General features: G+C 42.7%; 1 protein-coding gene across 8 annotated transcripts in view; it reads left to right on the top strand.

Moving 5' to 3' along the window:
- SUSD1 (sushi domain containing 1) overlaps positions 1-26,742 on the top strand; it is a 130,567-nt gene that overhangs the window by 1,966 nt on the left and 101,859 nt on the right. For 3 of the 8 annotated variants that reach the window (XM_089913588.1, XM_089913587.1, XM_089913592.1), the window contains exons 2-5: positions 10,582-10,695; positions 13,371-13,526; positions 24,456-24,641; positions 25,249-25,428. In XM_089913588.1, coding sequence (XP_089769714.1) covers positions 10,582-10,695; positions 13,371-13,526; positions 24,456-24,641; positions 25,249-25,428 — 636 coding nt within the window. The remainder of the gene's footprint in view (positions 1-10,581; positions 10,696-13,370; positions 13,527-24,455; positions 24,642-25,248; positions 25,429-26,742) is intronic. The other 5 variants (XM_022579035.3, XM_022579037.3, XM_089913589.1 and 2 more) reach the window with 4 other exon arrangements.

Below are 26,742 nucleotides of genomic sequence, written 5' to 3'. Positions count from 1 at the left end.
GTAAGGAAGTTTACGGGAATAAAGCAGTTATTAAGCCATTCATTCAACAGATGAATGGTCCTTGAATAGTTTCCCTGTGAAGGGTGCGAGGGCCTTGTGCTGGTCCTTACTGAGCTCATATTCTGCAGAAGACAGACAAGCAAATAAGCCATTTCTAGGCAGTTGGAGTAGTTTTTATTCCCCCTGCAGAACGCAGTGTTGAACGTGGTATGAGTTACGCAGAGGATTCAGACACAGAGGGGAGGTGGCATTTACGCAAATAACTGTAATAAAGGCAGAACGCCATCAGTGCTCTGAAGAGGTGGGTGGTCAGAGGAGGGAAAGACTACTTCTGACCAAGGGAATCTGGTGGCCTCATGGATGAGGTGACCTTTGAACTGGGCCAACAACAATTGGTAATATTTGGTTATGGGAAGAGGAGGAAAAGGCACCCCAACTCACAGCAGAGGGCAGAGCAGCTCCCCACAAATACGTGTAGAATGAATGAATTCCAGGTGGAGGGGTCAAAGTGAGGAACCACACGAAGGCATGAAAGCATGGGGGCTGTGTTTCAGTTTGACTGGTTTGTAGGAGGTGCGTGGGAAATGGGGGGCAGAAAAGCAGATTGGATTTAACCAGAAGGCAGGGTGTTGTGGTTGGCAGACCAAGGCATTTAGTCTTGGTTGTTCCTGGGCAGTGAGTAGCCATTGGAAATCACTGCAGCTTTTAGTACAGGGAGTGATGTAAAAGCTGGTATAAGAAAAGCTTCCAGCTTCCTTCATAAAATGAAACACTCCTCCCGTAGTGGATGGCAAATTCTGTGTAAGGAGATATGAGGGGACTTTGTGGCTCAGACTCCTGTTCCCCTCAATTCTCTTTACCTTGGGACTTTTACCATCACTGGACGGTGTTTTTCTTGACCGCCAAACCTCCTGGAGTGGCCATTTTTATACATCAGATGCTCTGGTGGGCTTTCTAACTTCCTTCCCTAACTTGGTCTCCCACGGCAGTGTGCGTAAAAGTTTGCAGGTGCTTGGAGCCTATTTCAGAATCTTTGTGTTAAGACTGTAGCCTAGGAAACTGTCCACTGGGGTCCCATTGGCTTGCTGGCCTGAGATGGTTGAACAAAGTAACTACCTAAGGCCATCCATCTGCAACAGCTTAACGGCTGTGGGGTGAATTTTGGGAAATGGAAGCCAGGGTTACCTGGATGAGCCCCCTCTCCTTATGCAGGCATTTCCCCATCATTTACAACTGTGTAGAACCTGGTTTGATTAAGGGCAGGTTTCCTTGCAGTGGTCAATGTGGGAACTGACTGGATGCTTAGGGCCATTGAGGAAGTTGTAATATCTGTTCTAGAAGTTCTGAGGCCGGAAGACTGGCCCCACAGTCATGACAGCGGGAGATGAGGACTGCATGTAGGTGATAAGGTAGAAAGGGAACTGGAAGGACTTAATGACAGATGTTAAGGTGCAAAGGAACAGAAAAGGGAAGTTGGAACACTAAGGGTTTAGGACTGGGTGACTTGGGTATATGGGTCTATGGGAGGAGAAAAAAAGATTTTGGAAGAAAGATGCCTAGTTGTTTTGGAGATCCTGAATTCGAGGTAATGCTAGGACTTTTGGAGAGATGAAACCAACAGGGAGTTGAGACTGTGGACAGTAAGTGTGTGCAAATGATGGAGACTCGATGGTCACTTGAAGCCTTGAGGTTGATAAGAGTAAGAGGACCAAGGACAGATTCTTGGAAAGACTAAGTTCAGATGGTAGATGCACATGGAGGAGAAAGAGCAGTGGCCACAGAGATTGGAGGAAGACCGGGCTAGTAGAGCATCAAGGAAACCAGGGGAAGGGGAGCCAAGTGAGTGGAGACGGAGAACAAGGCTTTGGATTTGGTGACTCTGTCAGTGGAAGCCAGAGCTAGCAGAGCACTGAGGGTGAGAGCCAGATGCAGAGGGCTCAAGTGAGTGCAGGACTTTGGCTGCAGAGTAGATGTTCTTTAAAGAAGATAGAACATAGAAGGAAAGAGAAGTTAGCGTTCAGTTGGGCTGGCCAGGTCAGTGCAAGAAATTATTTTGCTGGGGGAAGTGGTAAGGCAGACTCCGGCACGAATGAGGGGAATTATTGGGTAGAGGGAGAAACTGAAAATGGAAAAATAAAGGAGATATTTATTGGAGCAGGTCAAAAAGCAAAGTTGGTCTACAAGTGGGAAAGCTCGATAGGGAGAGGAGAGGGAAGGAGAAGAATGGAGAACAGCTCTTCCCTTCCCCCACAGCTAGCTACTTAGTGCTGTTCATTTTTCAAAAGCAGCCCAATTGTCCTCCCTCCTGGAGGCCCCTCTGTACTGTATTACATGGGCCACTACACACTTACTTATATACATACATATTTATAAGGTACCCTTGCTCTATACACTTACACCATATTGTAATGTAATTGTTTACTAGACTAAGAGCTCCTTGTGCGTAGGGACTGTGGCTTGTATTAGGAATCTGGTATGGAAATAAACGAAGACCACTCAAATGAGAAAAGGCTGTTTATTCAGAGCTTGCTCTAGCAAAAGAGTCAGCGATCGTCATTTACATTTGTCAGAGACTCACAGGCAGGCCGGGGAGTGTAAAAACTTTACAGTGGAACAGAAAGGAAGGTTTCAGGTATGCCCGGGTTGGTTGGAGGATGTTGCCATTGGGAAGCTGGAGATAGCTTCTCTCTGACAGTAGGCATCTCATGTGATTGGTTAGGGGAGTGTATTTGGCTTTCTCTGATTGGTCCTAAGTTTGAAGCGTGGGCAAAAATTATGGAAGCTGTCCAATATTGATTAAATCCTGACCACTTGGGACTTATTGTTACAGAGTTTGTGGTTTGACTTCCTAGACCGATGGCTGCAGATTATGGGTCAGAGTTCTATTTTTATGTGTGGTCTGGGGTTGTCCACTTGTATATTCAGTCCCTCACGGTAACATTGCTGAATTACATTTAATTGTTATCCAACACGTTTCAGGGAGGAGAGAGTGGGGGAGCCAAAGTCAGGTGGCCTGAGTGTGAGGGAAGTGTGAAGTGGTAGTTGGTAGAGCAGGAGGGTGTTGGTGGTGGGCACGGTGCCAAGCCCTAGGGGAACAGAGAGGTTAGGAATGGGCCAGGAGGGCTGGAACCAGTCAGTCCTGTTTCTTAACCTTTTCCTGGCATTGCTCTGAGTCTGGGAGCGGCTGGGGTTTGGGAAGGCCAGAGGGTGTGCAGAGGGCGGGCAGAGGCCTTGAGAGGCTTGGGGAGCGGTGGTAGAGAGGGTTGGGGAAGTTGTTACTGTGTAAAGTACACCTGACTTCCTGAATCGTGCATTCCATAGGCTTGGTCTTCACTCCGTCATCATGAATCACAGCAGCGTATTCCCTGTTCAGAGTGAGGAAGAGGAGGAAAGAAGGGAAATGGAGCGGGTGCATGGTTTTGGGAGTGACTTACAGTCGCTCAAAGTAATGTAGCAGGATTAGAGCCAATGAAGACGATCCCCGCCACGGCCTGTGTTCCCCCTCCAAGGACTTGGCCCTGAGCACATCCTCAGCTTCTGGTCAAATCCTAAAATGGGCTCCTAGGTCTTTGCAGCCAAAGGTGGCAAGAGGCCTATTGGCCTTAGCTCTGCAGAGGAGACAGGGGTGTTGAATTGCATGGATCTTAAAAAAAAAAAAGGTATTCAGCTTGCTCGAGAATGTGGGGCAGCCTGTTCATGTGTGACATTCAGGACATAAACCTAGGGTGTGGCTGCTTTGCTCAGAGCTCTAAAGCATTGACATTGGGGTGCTCGGCATGGGTTGGTTCCTAGTCTGGAGGCCAGGTGTGGGACCGCCTCTGCAAGTTGGTCTTGGTCAAACAGGAAAATGGTCAGAAGAGGGCAAAAGAGCAAAAGCAGCTGCGGGCTGATAACCGTTTTACACAAGGAAAGGCTCTGGGTTCCTGATGGGGAATGGCAGCCCTGGGTTGGGGAGGAGAAGGGGACTGGATGATGGTTCCCATTGCCCCACAAGGATTATACTGCTTGAAAGAGTAGAGTGCTCTCTGTCTTGGCAGATTTTTATTTTATTTTTTATTATTATTTTAAAAATATTTTATTTATTTTCATTTTGGATGCATCGTGTCAGTTGCGGCATGCGGGATCTTTTGTTGTGGTGCGCAGGCTCCTCCTTGCAGTGTGTGGGCTTCTCTCTAGTTGTGGTGGGCAGGCTCAGTAGTTGTGGCACAGGCTTGGTTGCCCCACAGCATGTGGGATCTTAGTTCCCTAACCAGGGGTGGAACCCACGTCCCCTGCATTGGAAGGCGGATTCTTTACCACTGGACCACCATGGAAGTCCTTTGGCGGATTTTTAAAGCACAGGCTATGTTTTTGTTTTTTTCTGTGAGGGATGTTGGAGAGGAGGTCTCTCAGGTTCCTTCTGTTTCTGGAATTTGATGCCGTCTCTTACAAGCAATGCAATTTTCCATAGTGTTGCAGAAGACTTGGGAATGCTTTCTCTTCCTGAGCTTTGCGCCCCTTTGCTTATTTCCTCAGGTCATTGGATCTGTTTCCACATGTCTCCACGAGTTTGAGAGACAGGGTCTCAGGAGGGCTGTGCAGTGGGCTTGTTTGGTCTGACCGTGAATGGCTGGGGATGAGATTAAGATTTGAATTCAAGCACTCTATTTGTGCTTTTAACACTTCCTTCTTCCCTTGACAGTGGACAAAATCTCTTCACTGTTTTGTCACAGTCCAGCTGCTGTTATTTCAACTTACAACTGCATGTAAGTTGTTGCTTGAGTATTGAAATACAGAGCCAGAGGAGCAGTCTCAGGCTGGCAGCCTCCACTCCATCCTGATGTCGAGGTTTACGTGGTGTGCGGGGGAGGGGAGGGAGGGGTGAGCAGGGCTGAAAGGGTGAGGAAGCTGAATTTCCAACTTCTGAGTCAGGTATTACCCAGAAGGCTGGGAGGATGTGGAGGAAGCAAGGAGTGATCATGGAAATGAAGGTATTATGGTTCCCAGAATATCAGCCCCATGAATAGTTGGGCATCTGTCCACACAGTGATGTTGCTTTGGGTTTTTGCATCAATGCAGCTCTCCATCAGTCTCTTCATTAGTATAACTGGGAGCTGGCTAGCTGTCAGTACCTTCATTTACTCATTAACAAAGAGCTGTTGAGTGGTTGTATTAATAATGTCTCACATTCTAATTGCTTTATGTGTATTAACTCATTTACTCTTTAATCCTCAAAACAACCATATGAGGTAGGTTTATTATCATCCTCATATTACAGATTTACAGGAAACGGAGGCACAGAGATTATCAGGGATTACCCAGCTAGCAAGTGGCCAAGCTAGGATTGTAGCCCAAGTGATCTCTCTCTCAACCCTGCTCTGAACCAGTGTGTCTCCTACCAGGCACTGCATCATGCATGACTTGTTTCTAACAACAATAACAATATCTATGGAAAGAGACATAGATATTCATGTAAATTAGCTCTTTGTCTAGTGCTTTGAGCTCATACAGCATTTATATTTCTCATTTAATCTTCGCAACACGATCTCCGTCTTACAGATTAAAACCAGAGCTCTGACAGTTTCATTTGCCTTCGATCACATAGTTAGGGAACAAGAGAGAAGACTCCAACTGAGGTCGAGACACCAAAACCTGTCTGGTCCTCTCATTGTTGGATGTGGATTTAGCTGGCTTAGTCACTACAGGGTAGAGAAGGGAAGTGAATCTAGGAGCAACCCTCAGCAACCCTCAGCTGGGGGACACAATAAGAGTAACAAAGAGTACTTGTCAGGCTTTTCCTCCTAGAGTTTTGGAGTCCGCACTCTCCTGTTTCTCTGCCAGTAATTCTAGGCATCCCTAGGGCAAGGGGAAGAGGGGGATCCCTCGCCCCTGTAGTAGTCCCCTCAGTTACTGTGTGGCAGCCACCTCTCTGCTCTCCTGAGCAGAATCTGCTGAAGACAGAAGTCAAGTCGTCCTTGACTTGGATGTGAAGCTGCTGCCTGACACAGTTCCACCCCCAGGTTATAAGGAAGGCACAGTGGTCTTGACACAGGCCTGGAGAATTCTTCTCCATTGGGTTATTCTCTCTGTCACGTTGGTCCCATAGCTATGCTGTGCCTCAGTCTAGACTTGGTGAAAGTTGTCTTCGGTATTACCTTTTCTTTCCCCAGGATTCTGACGTAAGTCCTTGAGATTGAGGGAGACTTTCAGTGTTGCTGGTAGTGTGGTGCATCTGGGATCTTCTTAGAAATGCAGGTTCCCAGGCCCGACTCACACCTACTGAATCAAACTCTCTGGGGATTCTGTTTTAACAAGCTCTCCAAGTAGGGTGATCGACTGTCTTGGTTTGCACCGAACTGAGGGGTTTCCTGGGCAGGGGACTTTTAGTATTAAAACTGGGTTGAATTGGTTACTCTGTCTCCAGTGATTCTGTGTGTGTGTGTGTGTGTGTGTGTGTGTATGTGTGTGTGTGTGTGTGAGAGAGAGACAACAGATGTTTATTGTTTTAAGTTGCTAAGTTTTGGAGTAATTCATTATGTAGCAGTAAAAAACTATAAACTAGAAAGGAATAAATATGTAATTAATGTATGCAAAATTTACAATTGTTGCAAAATTGCTTTGTAGACTAGTTGTATACATTTATGCTCTTCTCCAGTGATTCTTAACTGAGTTTTTGACCAATGGACACTATTGTGTGGTCAGAAGCAGCCCCCAACCCCACCCCAGCCCCTGCCTTTCCTTGTATTGAGGTTGTGCTTCCTACCCCCCCTTTTTTTTCCCCCAGAAGACAACTTTGTCCCTCAAGCAGTTAGAACTCAGAGGGCCTCCCTACTAGGCCCTGCAGACTGGGCTAATCATGGCTGAACAAGGAGCTTCAGCTGAGGTCCCTCTACCTCTGGAAACCACTTTCTCTTCTTCGGGTGGTCTGGGAAGCCTTTGGTAGACTGGCACACATCTTGTCTTTTTCGCCAGTATGGGAAACAAACATTTATTGAGGGCTTCGCTGGTGGCGCAGTGGTTGAGAGTCCGCCTGCTGATGCGGGGGACGCAGGTTCGTGCCCCGGTCCGGGAGGATTCCGCGTGCCGCGGAGTGGCTGGGCCCGTGGGCCGTGGCCGCTGAGCCTGCGCGTCCGGAGTCTGTGCTCCACAATGGGGGAGGCTGCGGCGGTGAGAGGCCCGTGTACCGCAAAAAACAAAAACAAAACAAAACAAAAAAACATTTATTGAGCCAAACATGACAGGTACTGTCCTTGGGGCTACATTTATGCTAAATTATTCCTAATGGATCATTAAAACATGTACCCTAAGAATGAAGTGTCAGAACATTAGAGGGAAAGGACTTCAGGGGCCCTTGAATCCCTGCTACTCAAAATGTAGTCCACATGGCAGCTTGTTAGAAATGCAAAGTATAGGGTCTCACCCCAGACCAACTGAATCAGAGCCTGTGGTTTAACAAGATCAAAGCCTGTGGGTGGTACTACTTTGCTTCTTAATATTTTGTGTTTATTAGATTCTTTCAACAGTTACATGAAGTAATCATTTTCTATCTAATGTAAGTTTCTGGAACTGGATGGATATAAAAATGCTGCCATCTTTATAAAGATAAGTATTCCATATAGGAAAAAAATCAAACATCTTATCATTTTATTATTTCATTAGTATAGTGTTTGTGTCAATAGAAAAAAAGAATACAGATACATACATATATATGTATAACCGAATCACTTTGCTGTACACCTGAAACTAACATAATACTGTAAATCAACTATACTTCAAAAAAAAAAGTTTAGTGTATATATCTATTATTGTACTACCCACACACGCTGGGGTGAGTGGTCATCACTATATGGTTGACCACAGCTGGGTTTGTGGAGGTGACCCAGGACCCATTATTTAGAAGGTATTTCCAGGATTTTGGTTGCATGTGATTATGGATTGACAGTGTCCTTATGGTACTGTTTTAAAATGTTGTGTATTAAAATGTTAAAATGGTTAAATAAATTTACCCCATCTTGGTGGACATTTAGTACGGGGACTCATTCTCCCTTCAGCTCTGTCTGTTGCCCCTATAATCAGGAGCCTTCCTGGTCTGTTTTCTCCAGGTTGTAAAACTCCATCTTATGCCAGGGTGAGTTAGGGGATCTGAGCATCTAACTACTCCTCCATATTTTCAACTTGTTCCTTAACTCTCAGCCCCTACTCTTTATGCTTGCCTTCTGGGGTGCTAAGTGACTCCATTCCTGAGCCTTTCAAGTTGGCTTTTATTTACGTTTTAAATTTTATTTTAATTAATGTCCCCTCCCTCCCTCCCTCCCTTCTTTCCTTCCTTCCTTTCTTCCTTTCTTTGCTTCCTTCCTTCCTTGGCTTTTACTTCTTCCTCTCAGGTAGTTCCCATATGTCCATCTCTTTCATCTTCTGAAATATTGTCAACATCCTTGCCTGCTGTCATCTTCTCTCCCAGAGTTTATACCTTTCTGGTCCTTGATTTCATTTTTAAATTTTTGGTGAGGGTTGCAGGTGTATTAAATCTGCTGTGTTTAACTGGAAGTCTTTCATTTGTACTTTAAAAGAAATTGTTATGTGTTTTTTGTTACAAGCTCTTTCTTATTCCTAATGTTGTATGTTTGTATATACCCTTGTTTTCCTTCGCTGGTCTTGAGTTTTGACTACTGGTCTTTATGATGCACTGACTTTGGCAAAAGTTTTTTGTTTTTCCAATGAATTTGAATATATTTTCTAATTCTTTAACATCTTTTTAATCTTTATTGAGTCCTAACCACCCCCCTCTTAAACCCCTATTTTGTTTTTTTCCTTTTTTTCAAGCTTCTTGTATTAAAATTTTAGTTTCCCCCATTCCCCCAGCCGCCTGCTTTTCTTTCTCTCTTTTAAAACATAAAAACATGTCAAACTCAAATTTTCTGGTGTAGATAAGCTTTTATGTCTGGTATTAAACATTTCAATGTTGATATCCTCTTTGCCCCAAGAATTATTTAGGAGAGTGTTCTGTAGTTTCCAAGTAGGTTTTCTTTTGGGAATGCAAGTCTTATGTTTTATTTTGTAGTTTTATTACATTATTACATGGTAGTCAGTATGACCTCTATAATTTCTACTTTTTTGAAACTTGTTGCATTTTTCTTTATGGTCTGGGATATAATAAATTTTGTAAATATCCTATGGTTAATTTAGTATTAGTGATAAGCATGGCTTGTCTCATTTTTGTGTTATATTTTGTTTTAAAAAAAATAAAGTGGGCTTCCCTGGTGGCACAGTGGTTGAGAGTCCGCCTGCCGATGCAGGGGACACGGGTTCGTGCCCCGGTCCAGGAAGATCCCACATGCCACGGAGCGGCTGGACCCGTGAGCCATGGCCACTGAGCCTGTGGGTCAGGAGCCTGTGCTCCGCAACGGGAGAGGCCACAACAGTGAGAGGCCCGCGTACAGCAAAAAAACAACAACAAAAAAAACAAAACCAAGCGTGGTTAAGAGAATTTATATATATCCCTTTCTCAGTTGGTTTCATGCCTAAAGCAGCCTGAGACCTAAGTCTTTATTACTTGGGTGGTAATGGGGCCAAGACTAAGATGAAATTCCATGCTGATATGTTCTCCTTACTAGGCCACGCCTGATATTACAGACACTGGGAGTGCAACACAGTATCCCACATAGCCTCGGGTAGAAATTCGTGTTTGATCTTGGGCCATGTATCACCATCTGGTAGATTTGAATGTTTCAGGATTTTAGCCCCAAACATTTTTGCTGCTTATCTAAATAATTGGGATCTGGTCATCCTGCTGGGACATGGCTGTTATCTCACTGACATTTTAAACACATTCACCACTGTTTCCTTATAAGGAAAATGGATAGGGCAATAGACGAGTTCTTCTTCCTTCCATTTGCTTTTTAAGTTGTAGGCAGTAGGACTGCAGTTTCCTTTATCCAGTTGGTCAATAAAAATACACTGAATGTTTATACCATGCCATAATGATGTATGGGCAAATGACATAATCCCTGTCCTTGAGACGCTCGTTCATAATAGCAAGCTGGGAAGACAGAGGTGGAATAGAATATACTGACAAATTAATATGGTTGATATGGAAATGTACAAGTGTTAGGGGCGCACAGAGGAAGATTTAATTTTCCTCAAGAATGGAGGAATACGGAAGACCTTAGGGAGAGTGTGATGATTAAACTGGGTCTTGAAATAGGAATAGGTGCTAGTTGGACAGAGAAGGAAAGATAGGCATTCTAGATGAAGGGAGCATCGTGACTATGGCATGACATAAGACAGTGGATAGCATGTATGTATGGGAAAGAGTAGCTGGCCTCTTGCCTGGAGAACACTGTGTGTATTTGGGTTTGGGAGCAGTGAGGCTGCAGGAGTTAGTCTGGGGTTAGATGGAAAAGAGCATTGATTGCCAGGTAGAGGGATTTGCACTTTACTCCATGGGCAATGGGTAGCTAAGAATGGGATAAGGTCTACCCTTCATAATTTTGGTATTCAAATTTTGGTTCTGCATTTTAACTGTTTATTACCCAAAATGTGACTCACCTAGAGTAGGTGATTGAAATGTTCTTTTCCTGATATATATAATTTATGATTCAGCTTTAGATGTCTGTGCCACTTGCCATGAACATGCTACCTGCTTGCAAAGAGGAGGGAAGAAGATGTGTATTTGCAAATACGGATTTGTGGGCAATGGGAGGACTCAATGTATTGGTAAGTTCTGAATCCTGGGTTAAGTTGAAAAGTTGAGTCAAGAAACAAGATTCTCTAGAGTTAAAGAGTTGATGTCCTTGGGGGGAAAACATTATTTTGTTCATGTGTTTTTATTACAAGAAGTTTTGTCAATTATAATAAGTGTTTTAGTGTTGGGATGTATCCTTTCTCTAGCGTTTCCAAGGAATTATCCCTCATGTTAGAGGTCATTGAACTTGAATCTCTGGAAACTCTCTGACCTAACACAGATTTGAAATCTGTTTTAACTCTTGAATTTAACTTAACAACTCGAGTGAGTATTGCATTTTTTAACTTCTCTAGTTGTTTTGATAGGAAACTATTCAGTACCATGGGGAAAAACAAAACACAGTTGCCAACTTTTTGGCTGATTAGTGAAATACTGTTGCTTTGAGTCTCATGTCTACCAGGATCCATCCTCCAAATTTTTTGTAGTTGTGACCCTTTAGGGTCTTGGATGACTTAAAGGAATACAGAAACCTTTAGGCTAGAAACATCTGGGATAATTTTTTGTCTCATAGCATTCACCATGCCATGAGAGTCAGACAATATCCAGGTTCAAGCCCCATTCAGAGACAGGGAGAGTTTCATAGTAACTTTGTAGTAGTGAATGTTAAGATAATCACAGTTTCCTCCCAGCAACCATGTTACCTGCAGTAAAAATATGGATAGTTTTCCCTTGTAGCTGTGGATTGACAGTATATACGGCCTTGTTGTGGTATCTTTGTTTTTGTTTTGTTTTGTTTTTCCTCCCTAAAGAAAAATGGCAATTAAGTCCTGAGTTTAAAAAGCCGTATTCTACTTCACAGGTACACGTTTTCACAATCACACACCATTGCCCATTCCTGCAGGCTGGAGTTGGGCCTTCTCTCTTTAGAATTCTGCCCATAAGATTCTTCTCCCACTGCTTACGAGCAGGTGCTTGGAAATGAAGTTGAGATTGGGGAGCACGGACAAGGCTTTTCTACCCCCTCCCCTACTGAAGTCCTCCTTTCGTGAAAGCTCACTGAAATCTTGATTGTTCTTTGACTTCTGAGCAATAGAAACGTCTCTGAGTGGGTGGAGGGGGCTTTATTAATTTATGTGGTACTTGCTCCCAAACACTACACACTGCATATCCCAGTACTTGGCCTGATGAGACCATGCCGTAGGTTACAGGTAAGATCATAGGTGTGCCAGAGGTGCTATAACATGGTATTACGTCAAGGGACCTAAGATTTCTAGAATCTCATACAAACACAGATGTCCCTTCTGATGAAGTCTGCAGGGGAGATACGCCTCAGAAACAATGGCAAAAGACAGGAATATTCCATCTTATGCACAGGTGGACTTGTATCTGAAACCCCCGTGCCCTGCTCAGTAAGCTGGACTGACTGGACACTTGGCCTGGCAATGCCTTGAGGGTCTGTTCTGCTAGTCTGAGCTCTCATGCAGATCTTACCACAGATGGTTTTAATGATGAATAGTGTTCCAGGTTTAATTAAATTTAAAAAAAGGTAATATAAGAAAAATGAAAAAAATAAAACCCCACCAGATTTTGAGTGGGGCTGGCGGGGGGCAGGGGGGGTTGGCTCTTGAGTTAGCAGGAATGGAGTGCAATTGTGGGAGGCGACTGAACTGCTTTGAGGGAACCAGTAGTGGAATAAAACACTAAATAACAGACAAGAAAACTCCAGTTCATAAGTTGATGATATCCCCCCGCCAAAAAACTAGCTGGTTAGATCAGCTCTCAAAGGATGCAAAAGAAATTGGTCACAGGAGTTTCCTCTGATGGTAGAGGCTAGGGCAGAGTCAGCAAACTGGAACTTGGGGGCCAAACTTCACTGCTGCCTGTTTTTCATTACTAATTTGTTTACTGATTGTCTGGGACTGCTTTTGTGCTCCAAAGTATGCATGAGTAGTTGCAATTGGAGACCTATGACTGGCCTTTGACAGAAAATGTTTGCTGACCCCTGGGCTGGAGGACAGAGATGGGAGGGAGGTTTACTTTCATTTTACATTGATGTCAAATTGTTGAATTAGAAATACTCGGGGCAGGTTCTGTGGTCTCATCAAGCATCCCATGTTCCAGCCCCTCCTCACTGGGTGATTAACATTATTTATATGGATCACTGACGATTAGCAGGAGCTGCTTCTGTCTCAATATTAGCCCTGCCCCTGGGTGAGGCTTGAGCACTAATTCCATTGTGTCTCCCGGTAACCCAGAAGTAACAAATTTTCCAGTTAATCATTGGATGTAAAATCATCCTACTCTGGTTTTTGTTTAAAAAAACAAAAAAAAAAACCCAGAGAATGGTTGGGCTGGAAAAGTGGGATTCTGTTGGATTTGTTTTCCCAGGCCTATGACAAGATCTTTTTAAGTGTGGAGAAGTTCAAAAAGCATTCCCTTCTCCCAATCTTCAAATAAGATGGACTATCAGATTGAGATGTTGGATTCCTCTTGTGGTTTTGTAATACACCTGGTGCAAGACTACGAGGGGCCCGTGTCCTGTAGTCTGAGAAGCATAGTGAGAGGAGAAGAGGCTGGGGAAATAGATCTTTCTGCTGTTGTCACAGAATATTGATTCTCAAGTCCATAACACAGGAGAGCAGTCTGCGTGGTTGATCGTGGTATGGATTGACAGCCCTTTCTGTGCGTTGTCTCAATGTATCAACAGATAAAAATGAGTGCCAGTTTGGAACCACTGTGGTCTGTGGGAACCACACATCTTGTCACAACACACTCGGAGGATTTTATTGCATTTGCCTAGAAGGATATCGAGCCACAAACAACAACAAGGCGTTCATCCCCAATGACGGCACCTTTTGCACAGGTACTGGGGAAGGGGGCTGCAGTGATGGCAACATGGTGATGGCAGGACGGTGCCTGGTACCGGGGATGTGGAGGAGGGCGAGGGTGGAGACAGGACATAGTGTGATTTAAGGGAGGGACTCTCCTTTGTCTATGAGGGAAATTTGGACTTGGACTGAGTATTAGTTCATATTAGGGAATTATTGTTCACTTTGTTAGAGGGAATAACTGTACTGAGGTATTTAGGATAATATTCTTATTTTGGGAGCTGCATGCTGAAGTACCTAGGGGTGTTATTATGAAGTATCTAGTGTTATTTTATCTGTAAGGTACTTTAAATGGCAAAATGTGAACGATTGTTGAATCTTGGGGGTAGGGGTGGCACTAGGGGAGACTGTAATATTCTTTTTCTTGTTCTGTGCGTTTGAAAAGTTTTATAACAAGCAACAAGGGGGGGCTCTCCGAGATGGTGTGCCATCTGCAGTTTCCTTGGAGTGACTCTGGTACCCGCCAGCTCTGTGCACATTGCCCACGGGGTGGGCCCTGTGATGCAGCAGCATGCTGCACCTGTTAGAGATGTGGGCTTGTCTCCTGGAGGAATAAGTTGAGTGAGGAGTGAATAAGTCGAGCTTTTAGGACCTCAGTAGTTTTGAAGGTCAGATTTTGGGCATATGTTGGTCAAATACAAGGGGTGGGCAAAACCCTCCTAATTTTCAGTAGCTCCTGTATTATCTGAACTCTATTTACAGCCTGTCATGATAATATAGCTCTTAGGTTTTCTAAGAGAACCTTTGAACAGTAATGAAGAGGAAAGGCAGGAAAAGACTCCTGGTTCTAAGATGGCTTTGCATAGTCTTAATGACTCTCCTTAAAAGCTTTGTGATATTTAAAGGTTTGGGGGAGAAAAAAAGAGAGAGGAGAGCATTTTTTATCTTTGTACCCACCAGGAACCACAGGTTTTGATGCTCAGATTCATTCTCCCTCTTGACCTGTAACAAGGTAAAAATCCCTCAAAGGGAACATTTGATTTATTCTTGGCACGACGAATGAACACATTCCCTCAAAGAAAACATTTTACAATATCTTGTTGTTTTAGGTAGCAAATTACTTGCTACGTGATTGCAGAAGTGCAGTGTTGCAGATAAATTAGGTGCCTTAAAAAAAAAAAAAGATACTAATTAAAAGAAAAACAACCTTGGGACTTCCCTGGTGGTCCAGCGGTTAACACTCTGTGCTCCCAACGCAGGGGGCCCGGTTCGATTCCCGGTCAGGGAACTAGATCCCGCATGCTGCAACTAAGAGCCCACATGCCTCAAGGAAGATCCTGCTCAGGGCAACGAAGATCCTGTGTGCTGCAACTAAGACCTGGCGCGGCCAAATAAATAAATAAATATTAAAAAAACAACCCCTTGGGCTTCTCTGGTGGCGCAGTGGTTGAGAGTCCGCCTGCTGATGCAGGGGACACGGGTTCGTGCCCCGGTCCGGGAAGATCCCACATGCCGCGGAGCGGCTGGGCCTGTGAGCCATGGCCGCTGAGCCTGCGTGTCCAGAGCCTGTGCTCCGCAACAGGAGAGGCCACAACAGTGAGAGGCCCACGTACCATAAAAAACAAAAACAAAAACAAAAACAAAAAACAACCCTTACAAGATGATGATCTGGTGTTCAGTTCATTCAATATATTTACATTTTTCATGCGCTTTCTATGTGCCAAGGCTATGCTAGTGGGAGGTGATGGCAGACAGCTAATTTCGTATCAAGTGTTAGTCATAGGTAAGCAAAGGGCGCTTTCCAGAATCCAGAATCTGTGGGGGCACTTACCTTGGAAGTGGGTGAGAGACTGGAGGACGTGATACCTGAAATTGTGTTTTCAAGGCTGTGGGAGTTTGACAGGAAAACTTTTGTAACTGTATATATCAGTATAGTTTCCCAGAATGCTTTCTGTTTTTAAAAAGGTAGGAAGAAGAAGAAGAAGAAAGAAATATTTTATGCAAGATCCAAAGAGATGTCAGCCTAGGAAGAACCAATCTTCCTGGAATAAAATCCTGATCTAGGCTCTGCTTCTGTTTATTCTACTCCTTGTAATTATTTCGTGACCTTCCCCTTCTTAAAAAAAAAGAAAATTGAGATATAGTTCACAAACCATAAAATCTACCCTTTTGAAGGGTACAATTCAGTTGTTTTCAGTATAATTCACAAAGCTGTGCAATAATCTCCACTATCTAGTTTTAGAACATCTCATTAACACCAAAAAGAAGTCCCATATCCATTGGCAGTTATTCCCATGACCTTTTTTTTTTGAGGTCCCCATTTACCACTCTGTAAAAGCCGATGGATGACTTTTCCTGATGACACTGAGTTTCTTCCATAATCACAGTTGCCACAGAAACGTCAGTGTCTTTAGGTGGGGCAGAAGCTTAGCAAGTTTTGGGGTATCAGCAGTTATCCAATGCTTGCCTGGAACCAGAAGATTGTGAATCCTAGTTGTTGAATTCTGAGAAATCCTGGGACCTGGTGTTTATTGTACTCTGCAGGGTTCAAGTCAAGTTCAGGAGCTTGTTGCAGGTAGGCCTCTGGATGTCACTGCGTATAGATGAGGAATGAGTTGCAGGGGTTCTAGTGCTGGAGAACCTGCAGATGTTCTGGCCCCCAGGCTGCCCCCGGAATGACTCCTGGCGATGATGGGAACTTTGCTATGAGCCATAACCCAGAGGAAGAAGCTCTGTGGTACTTGTGGTGTGAGGGCATTCCAAAATGCCAGAGGCCTTGGCAAACATGCCATTGTCCCTCTTGGGTAGTGATGGGGCCATGCCTGAGTTCCTCCTGCAGTTTATCATCTCCCACACTTTACTCTTGCCTCTTCCCTGCCTTTTGACTTGAGTGGGTCAAGAGTAAGTGGAGACGGACTTCCCTGGTGGTCCAGTGGGTAGGAATCCGTGCTCCCAATGCAGGGGGCCCTGGTTCGGTCCCTGGTCAGGGAACTAGATCCCACGTGCATGCCGCAACTGAGAAGCCCGCATACCGCAACTAAAGATCCTGCATGCCGCAACTAAGACCTGGTGCAGCCCAAATAAATAAATAAATAAATAAATAAATAAAAGAGTAAGTGGAGAGAGATGAGACTGATGTGAAAATAAGGCTCAGGGCTGTCACCTCTCTACCAGCATGACTCCAGATAGGCATGGCCCTGGTATGTGTGCCAAATAGGCATTGACCCCAGCGTTCAGGGTCTGCTGAAAACTGCAAAATACTCCTGTGCCTTTGAATTCCCCAGCTCTTGGGAATCCACCTTGGCTCTATTGACAACAGCAACGTTCTTTTTCATAAGCTCGTTTCCTGCAGTATAAGGGCCTAATGCCATTTCTTCTAGAGACATGTAACAGCACTTCAGCTTTGGCTGAGAAATGAGAAAAATGGGGGTTGGGTGTGTGTGGGGGAAAGAACCTGGAGGGAGTGAATGCTTTGCTTTGCCATTTGTCATCTCCTGGAACCTGCTGCCCCAAACCTGTATCCCATATGTCTGCCCATGGTGAAGTAAACACCTTCATTCCTACACGTAAATCACTACCACAACTGAGACCAGTGTAGTCTGTTGGTGTCTCTCGCAGGTCAGGAGCCTTGTTTTCCATGTGAGCCTCTGCCCACAAGCTTCTCAGCTGCCCTGTTGTTTCGGGTCCCGGAGCAGCCTGCTGTGGTCTCAGACACAAATGCTCAGCCCCATCGAGATGCTGCTTGCTCGACGTGGGCTGTGCTCACTAGCCTTGCAGCCATCCTGAGATTTCTCCCAGTGCTGTCTCCAACAGAACTTTGCTGCCCAAATCCCAATCCTTTGTTTTAGCTGGATTTGTTCCTAGAGTCATGCTTTACCACTCTGGAAGAAAGAAGAAGCAAGGAAGGATAAACCCAAGGGAAAAATCACACTGGGGACGTGTTGCTTGCTACTGCCCAGAGCAGTGCTCATAGCCATTAGCTCCTTGCCTTACTCCCTGTGGAACCCCCTGCCTCCTGCTTAGGTCTCCAACTGTGGTGGGTGATGGCCTCAGACCCCTGCTACTGCCCCAGTGCCTTGGAAGAAGAGGCCAAAGATTCTCAATCAAAAGATGGTTAAAAAAAAGGTCCATCCCCCCAAATGCCACAGGCCTTGACTAAGGCACCATTGTCACTCTTGGGGAGTGATGGGGCCATGCCTGAGCTCCCCCTACAGGTTAACATGTCCCACCCTTTACTCTTGCCTCTTACTCGCTCAAGCCTCAGGATATAGATAACCGAGGTTCTTTCCAAAGGCCCTGTTGAGTATAGTAAAATATATACAGAGGGTTCTTTTTAACTCTATTAATTTAAAGTTTTGGGAGGAGTAATAGGGACAGGAGCTGGGCTTAAGTTTATTTTTGAACTGTCTGTAAAGTAGGCTTTCCTAAGCAAACTATCAATATTAGCAAGATTGTGAAGGAGGTGCTTAGCCCTTTAAGTTCAGGCTCTTTGTTCATGGCCAGCACATCTCTGAGCATGGATATGTTGTGTTTTGGGTTTTTTTTTTAATATTTATTTATTTATTTTGGCTGCACCAGGTCTTAGTTGCACGGCACGTGGGATCTTTAGCTGGGCATGTGGGATCTAGTTCCCCAACCAGGGATCGAACCTGGGACGCCTGCGTTGGGAGCCTGCTGTCTTACCCACTGGACCACCAGGGAAGTCCCCATGAATATGGTTTGAAAATGGTTTTCCACTTATTCAGCTACTGCTTTTGCAAAAGTTATGTGTCAAGAAAGGATGGAGCTGTTACCCTAGGATGAAGCTCTGGAATAGAGTCTGGGTGAATGGGTCATTTACTTCTTTTTTTTTAAATTGAAGTATAGTTGATTTACAATGTTGTGTTAGTTTCAAGTGTACAGCAAAGTGATTCAGTTATATATATAACTTTATATATATATATATATATATTATTTTCCCTTATAGGTAATTACAAAATATTGAGTATAGTTCCCTGTGCTATACAGTAAGTCCTTGCTGGTTATCTATTTTATATGCAGTAGTGTATATATGATAATCCCAAACTCCTAATTTATCCCTCCTCCCCACTTTCCATAGTTTACTTCTGATTATAATGATCCAAGATTGTTCTTGCCAAAAGGAGACAGAAGAATAAGTCAATATTTCCCCCCAGAGAAGAAATATAGCTTTATTTTGTCCATTTATTTTAAAAAATACTTATGTAGAAAAGTCAAGCAATTATGGACACATATAAAGGAGAAAGAAAAAAAATTACCTAATATTAACCCAGAGTCAACAACTTTTTTTTTTTTTTTGGCTGTGTTGCATCTTCATTGCTGTGCGCAGGCTTTCTCTAGTTGTGACAAGCGGGGGCTACTCTTTGTTTCAGTGCGCGGGCTTCTCATTGCGGTGGCTTCTCTTGTTGCAGAGCACGGGCTTTAGGCGCGTTGGCTTCAGTAGTTGCAGCACGTGAGCTCAGTAGTTGTGGCTTGCGGGCTCTAGAGCACAGGCTCAGTAGTTGTGGTGCACGGGCTTTGTTGTTCCATGGCATGTGGGATCTTCCTGGACCAGGGATTGAACCTGTGTCCCCTGCATTGGCAGGCGGATTCTTAAGCACTGTGCCACCAGGGAAGTCCCTGAATGGAATTTATTACATGGCTGTACCATGTTACTTAACTCATTTTTTCCCTATTGTGATTGTTTTTCTGTTTTTTGCCATTATAAGTAATGCTCTAATGAACATTTTTGTACTTACATTCTTACAAGTAATTATCTCCTCGTTATAAATTCTGGAAAATAATTTCTATGTCAAAGGGATACCTACACATTTTACATTTTGATACATAGTGCCAGACTGTATTCCAGAAAGTTCATACCGATATTCTGTCTCACTAATCATTTCATGAAGGTCTTCATTTCTTCACATCCTTGCCAACACTGGATAATATCAATAAATGATATGAAGTTAACAGTTCTGATTTTAAATGGGTGTTTGTGTTCCCCTAATGTGGCTTCTTAAGATGTAGGTTTCTGAGCTGAACTTGGCATTTGAGGAGGGAAGGTGGCCTCTGTCTTAGAGCATTTAGATCCAGTGCAACAAGCCATGTGGCCACTCCCCTGATTCCAGCCAAGAATCCTGTGACAGTGAGTGTATGCATGTGCACGCTCATTGCTCATGGTCAGGGTCAGGGTTATGAAGGAGTGGCTTGTGCTCCAGGAAGAACTGAGTCAGTAGAGAGGCGAGGTCCACTCACTTATTAGCTAACACGTATTGAGGACCAAAGGTCAGCCAGGCACTGTGCTAAGTGCTTTCCACATGTTTTATTTAATCTCTGCAAAAAGACCTACTATAATTAACTTCATTTTACAGAAGTGATTTGGAAAGGTCAAGGAACAGGCATTAGTACAAATAGTAAGTAGCAGAATCAGTTCTCAAAGCTGGGTCTATTTGATGTTCAAATCCATGAAAAGACTTTAAATATAGAACACTAGGGCCCTGGCACGAGGTCAGAGTGTCCTGCTCGGTTTTGCTACTTTCTACCAAGGAGTTGTTCTGGCTGTGGGTAAAATTAAATAATCCTAAATATAGAATGGGGCATAGGGAATTTTCTCCCTTGATTAGTTAAGTATGTTAATAAGGTGGCTCAGAACATTTTTTCTTCACAAGCAAACATGTTGTAACCTTGGACACCCCATGGAATCTACCACTACGTGGAGAAGCTGTTCTGATGAATTTAATGTGTTTATCCAGCCAAGATTCTAGAAGTTTATTTACTTATTTTTAAAATTTATTTATTTATTTTTGACTGTGTCAGGTCTTAGTTGCGGCAGGCAGGATCTTTGTTGAGGCATTTGGGATCTTTCGTTGCAGTGCGCAGGCTTCTCTCTAGTTGCAGTGTGAGGGTTTTCTCTTCTCTAGTTGTGGCCCACAGGTTCCATAGCACGTGGGCTCTGTAGTTTGCAGCACACAGGCTCTCTCGTTGAGGCATATGAGCTCAGTAGTTGTGGCGTGTGGGCTTAGTTGCCCCGTGGAATGTGGGATCCTAGTTCCCCGACCAGGGATCGAACCCGTGTCCTCTGCATTAGAAGGTGGATTCTTCACCACTGGACCGCCAGAGAAGTCCCTCTAGAAGTTTAGAAAAGGGCTGGTTTGTGAGCATTAGGAGGTAGCAGGGGATTAAAAGTCAAAATCGTGTCATACTCATCTCAGTGATACAGGGTAGATACATCTAGACATCCTTAAGGCAATTGATATCTTTGACAATCTCTGTGGACGAGATAGAGAATTCTTGATTGGATGATGGTACAATTAGACTGTAAAGGAAGAAAGGGTGTGGCATAGTGATTAAGAATAAGGTCTGAGAAGCCAGATGTCTGGCTTCTGACCCTGGCTTTTGCACTGCTTAGCCTGCGTGGCTTCAGTCCAGTTAACCATTCTGTCCTTCAGTTACTTCATCTATAAAATGGGGATCATAATAGCATCAATCACCCAGAGTTATTGTGAGGATTAACTAAGATGGAAAATAGTACTAAATAATGAAGTGCTTAGAATAGTGCTTGGCATGCACAAGATGACACGCAGGAGTTATTGTTACTAACAATCATTGAAATACTTATTGTTATTAGGCTGTTGAATGATTGTACGCAAAGCAAACTGATTGATGCCTATAGTGACTCATACAGAGCTAATCAGTATCTAGAAACTCCAGGTCTTTTCCATACCACTCCATCTTTGCCTTATAATACTTGGAGCCCTTATTTTTAGCAGTCTACTGAAAAATTCATTTTTCCCACTCACTATCTTTGAGGAGTCTGAGGCAGGGGGACAGGCTGGAATATGGCTTCTGTGTTAAAGGTATATACATAAACACATTTTACAAATTCCTCAGTGGAATAAAAAAATCTTGATAAGCTAAAATGATGGCTCCAATCTAGGAACACATGTTAGATCCTGCAGTGTTGAAATCATTTCTAAAGTTTGTACTAGATTGAGATTGATTTTATTTTATATTACTTTTAAGAATCCTTTCTTAACAGTTACCCAAACCTCCATGATTCTGTTATCAACAATTGTTTGTTTTACTGGTTTCATTTCTTACCACTCTTTGTTGTGTTTTATGATGTCTTCCCCTTTCTTGACGTAATTTATTCTGATGTTTTTCACTGGCTCGAGTATTTTCTCAAAATCTTTTTCAGAAAGGAAATGTCAGTAGTGTAGTTCTTGAGATCACTCATGTTCTAAAATGTCATTCCTTTGCTTAAATATAGCACGATGTTTTGCTCTCTTTTCCTTAGAACTCTATAAATATTATTCCAGTGCTATCTAGCATTTAGTGTTTCAGACAAGAAGTCCTGGGTCAGATTGGTTCTCTTTTCCTCATAAATTACCATTCCTTTCTCTCAGGAGGTTTATAGATTTTTCTCTTATTCCATGAAATTCAGAATGACTCATTTTTCAACATTCATGCCTGTCACCTTAAAAGGCTATTTGGATTTGAATACATAAGCCGAGAGATTTTTCTCTTGATATTAATTCTTATACATTTACTCCATTCTCTTCTGTAATTCCTTTTAAACAGATATTGAATATTTTGGGTCTGTCCTCATATCATTTTTTTTGTCCCATAGTTTCTGTCTTATATAATTAATATTTCTATGTGCTTTGGAGAATTCCTCAGGTTGAAATTTGTGAATTTATTTTCTAGCAGTGACCAACCTATTATTCAATGCCTCCATTGAGTTTTTATTTTTGGCATTCATATTTTGTTTTTAATTTCCAAAACTTCATTGTTTTCTCAGAACCTCCCCTCTTTTTCATTAATACAGTATCCTCTTAACCTTGTTTGGACTTCACAGTCTCTTCCTATGTCAAGAGTGTCTTGGTTATTTCCTTCTCCATAACCCCACTCCTCCCACCCCACCACTACCCCAAATTTAGTGGTTTAAAACAACAATTTATCATTTGTCACAATTCCACGGCTGTGTGGTTTTGTAATGTGTAGACATAGTCAGCTGGTGGCTGGACGAGGCTGGGCTGTGCTGGCAGATGAAAGAAGGCCTCTCTCAGGTCTTCCCTGGCAGCCCAGTGGTTAAGACTCTGCAGGGGGCAAGGGTTCGATCCCTGGCCGGGTAATTAAGATCCAGCATGCCGCCCGGTACAGCCAAAAAAAGAAGGCCTCTCTCACACATGGCTCGGGCCTTGATGCTGGCTGTTCACCAGGCCACTTTAGTTCTCCTCCATGTGGCCTCTGTCTTCACATGGCATCTCATCTTTAGGGCCTCTCTCCCAAGCACGGATTTTCTTCAGCATGGACACTGGATTCTAAAAGAGGGAAAGAGGGGGACTTCCCTGATGGTCCAGTGGTTAAGACTTTGCCTTCCAATGCAGGGGGTGCAGGTTCAATCCCTGGTCGGGAAGCTAAGATCCCACATGCCTCAACGACCAAAAAACCAAAACATAAAACAGAATCGATATTGTAACAAATTCAATAAAGATTTTAAAAGTGGTCCACATTAAAAAAAAAAAAAAAATCTTAAATAAATAATTAAATAAATGAGGGAAAGAGGAAGCTACCAGCCATCTTCTCAGGCTGGGTCCAGAGCAGGCACTGTATCACTTCTGCCAAGTTCTATTGGCTAAAGCAAGTCTCAAGACCAGCTCAAGGGGAGGGGAAATGGTTTGCATTCCTGATGGGAGGAGAAGCATGCAAGAAAGGAAGGAGAGGAATTGTTGACAGCTATCTCTGGAGCTGATCTCCCACAGAGTTCCCAAAGTTTGCTGCACTAAAGATGTAGGTTGATCAGAATTGGTAACTTGGGTCTCCTCCAGCAACTGAATGAATTACTGGTTCCCAGACAACAATCAGGAAGCGATGAGGTGTTCCTTGGTCCAAAACCAAAAAACAAACAAACCAATATAAAGAATGTAGTGAATTTTAATAAAATCACACTAAACAATTTAAAAGGATTCTGAGATTATATTCCTCCTTTTGGGGGGGGGTTGTTAAAATATTCTTTTTTTAAATGAAATCATAGTGCTAGTTTAAGAAAAAAAAAGTCTTTACTGGCAAAATAGAATATTGGCCACCTTATATCAGTCCTTCCAAAATGACTGCTCTTTGAAATCCCAGAGTCTGGGAACAACCAGGCTTTCTTCAGTCATGATGCCCCCCTGTCCTCTGCCCCCCGATGGTTCTTGCAAATGTCCTGGAAAAAGTCCCCTTTTACTTAGTACTTTTCCTTCTCTAAATGAAATTGGTGTGTGTGTGGCTCTGATGGAGTTTCCAAAGTTTTAAATTTTGTTCACTAAGCCAGCTCTGGGGGGAAAAGACTGCTAACTGGCAGAGAGATTTCTTTTTCAGCCTCTGAATTATTGTGTGGTTTTTACTCCTGGACCTGCTACCACCGGCAATCTTCAGTCAAGGGGAAAAGTCGGCTAAGGAGCATGTCTTGTCCTTCTTGAAGGCTATTTTAAGCCCTTCTAATCTTGGTAAAATTAGCGAGACCCTTCTGAGTTATCTTCTTTACTTCTTGCTGCATCGTCCTATGCTCATGAGCTGGAAAGCATTTTTCACTCTGGTCTAAATTGTTTTGTATCAGGAGTTCTGCTTCAGATATTTTAGTACGAGATTGAGGCTATCCTTATTTTATAGTAATTGAGTTTTTTTAGCATACTTTTTTGTGTTCATTTTCTTGGGTTATTTGTTTTGTTGATACTTGTTGGTTTTTATAAATTTTCAGAACACACTGACATATTTATTGAGCACCTCTTTGTGCCTATGATGTGAAGGATACAGGAGAAGAACTCTTAAGGAGTAAAATAAAATTCATGATACAATTACAAGCGAATGCATTCACTTATAAGTGTAGATTGGAATGTGAGAAGTGGCTGTCACAATGTACCCCCACTTTTTTTCTTTCTTCTGTTTTTCTGTCCCTTCTTATATTTGGGATGGGTCTCAAGACATAGATGAGTGTGAGGTTTCCGGCCGGTGCAGGCATGGAGGACGGTGCGTGAACACTCGTGGGAGCTTTGAATGCTACTGTATGGATGGATACTTGCCAAAGGGTGGGCCTGAGCCTTTCCATCCAAGCAGAGATGCCACGTCGTGCACAGGTGGGTTTCTGCCAAAGAATGCAGCATCCGAAGGTGAGAGTCTGTTGGTGGTGACTTTCTCCTGCTCTGAGCCTAAGTCTGTGGGTCTGTGTTGGGGATGTGTGTTGGATCTGTTCCTTTGTAACCTATGAAATAAAATAACAGTCAAGATAGAAGGGGCTATATTAAAAAAGCTAAAATTAGTATGCTTCGGGGATTTTGAGTAGTTAATAGATATTCAGATATTAACCGTTATGTTAGATAGTAAACAGAGCTGATCTGGTAAGAGCCACCATCTCAAAAGTGACCAGGGAAGTTATAAAAGCCTATATATCTTAAGGTATTGTGCAATTCAGATGTTTTACTTTGCTGGGCTAGGCTTCTCCTCTTTAGTTAGTATCAATTAGTGAGGGTTGATTGCCAAATCCTTTCAGTTTTGTGCATGTATAAATGCTATTACCTGTGGAAGGCCAGAAGAATGAATAGAGACACTCACTGGAAACATGCCCAGAAGTCATGTGGAAATGAACCAGCCTATTTAAAATATGGCTCGGGTGTGTATAGGTGAGGGGAGAGGGCATGAGGTAGAGGTGGAGAGAGATTATGAATTTTGAAAATTCACATTCATATAGCAATGAGTTTGACGTTAATTTGTTTTCAGAAATAGACTGTGGCACCCCTCCTGAGGTCCCAGATGGCTATATCATAGGAAATTATACCTCTAGGCTTGGCAGCCAGATTCGTTATGCTTGCAAAGAAGGATTCTTCAGTGGCCCAGAAGATACAGTTTCAAGCTGCACAGCCTTGGGCACATGGGAATCCCCAAAATTAAATTGCCAAGGTGAGTTTTCCAAAGGTCCAGCTTCCCAGCTTATACCATCTTGAGATTGTTTTCATATTTCTCTCTAAATCTCTCTTTGGGGTACTGAATGAATTAAATAAATCCAATAAATTCCTATTGTTTCTAATAGGTTTTCAGTTGATTCTCTTGATATTTATAGGGATAATATTTTATCATCTGCAAATAATGGTAATTCCATGTTTTGTTTTTCTATGTTTATAAAAGTTATATTTTTCTCTTGACTGACCACTTACCTTGTGTTTTCAGAACAAAAATTTAAGTAGTAGTATTGACTTTGAATATTCTTTTCTTATTCCTGACTTTCATGGGAGTGTTTCATTATTCATTCATGATCTTGGCTTTTTGATGTTACATACATCTATTTATATTCTTATGTACACTGAGAGAGTGCTGTGAGCCAAGTGCTGTTCTAAGCATATATATATATATATATATATATATATAGACTCATTCAATTACAATGTCCCTATGAGTGTGTGCTATTATTATCACATTTTACAGATGGGAAAACTGAGGCATGGAGAAGTTAAGTAATTTGTTTGAGGTTATCCAACTAGTAATAGAGCTGAAATTTGAACTTAGAATTCTAGTTTCTGAGATTGTGTGCTTAATCACTCTCGTATACTGTTTCCATTTTTGTGATGATGTTGGCTTTTGGTTTGTTTCTACTTTTGGCTTTCTCTCTCTTCATCAGTTCACCAGTTTTTCACTATATGTACATAATATTGAGGAAGACTTCATCTATTCCCATTTTATTGGGATTTAAAAAAAATCAGAAATGAGTTGTTTTATCATGTCTTTTAGGCATGTATTAAGGTGATCATATATATTTTTTCTCCTTTTAACCAGTTATATGCTGGCTTATATTTCCTGATCAATACTAGTTGCTGGAATGGATTCTTCTGGGTCTTTGGTGTTTTTCTTCTTTTAATCAGGATTATATTGGCTAAATTTTACTTAGAAGTCTTGCATTGATATTCATAAGTGAGATTGGTCTATTTTCCTTTTCTATGCCATCTTTGTTGGTTTGGGTATTAATGTTATTCTAAATTTTGAGGAAAGAATGTGAAAACATTTCCTTCTTTCTCTATTCTCTGGAATACTATAAATAGGATTTTTAAAGATTTCACCTAGAAAACCATCTGGATGTGGCACTTAGGGAGAGGCAGTCCTTGGGATAGTTAAAAAAATTAATACTTACTGGTCCTGTTTAAGTTTCCTATTCTTGTTGGTATCCATTTTGGTAATTTACATATTCTAAGAAAAATAATCTATTTCAAGTTTATTTTCAAA

Source organism: Delphinapterus leucas, chromosome 6, assembly GCF_059928025.1.
Source record: "Delphinapterus leucas isolate spDelLeu-1000000601 "Yukka" chromosome 6, BTC_Dleu_Yukka2, whole genome shotgun sequence".
Taxonomy (NCBI): Eukaryota; Metazoa; Chordata; class Mammalia; order Artiodactyla; family Monodontidae; genus Delphinapterus; species Delphinapterus leucas.
The sequence above is the reverse complement of the archived record's forward strand: the minus strand, read 5'-3'. Positions and strand labels throughout refer to the sequence as shown.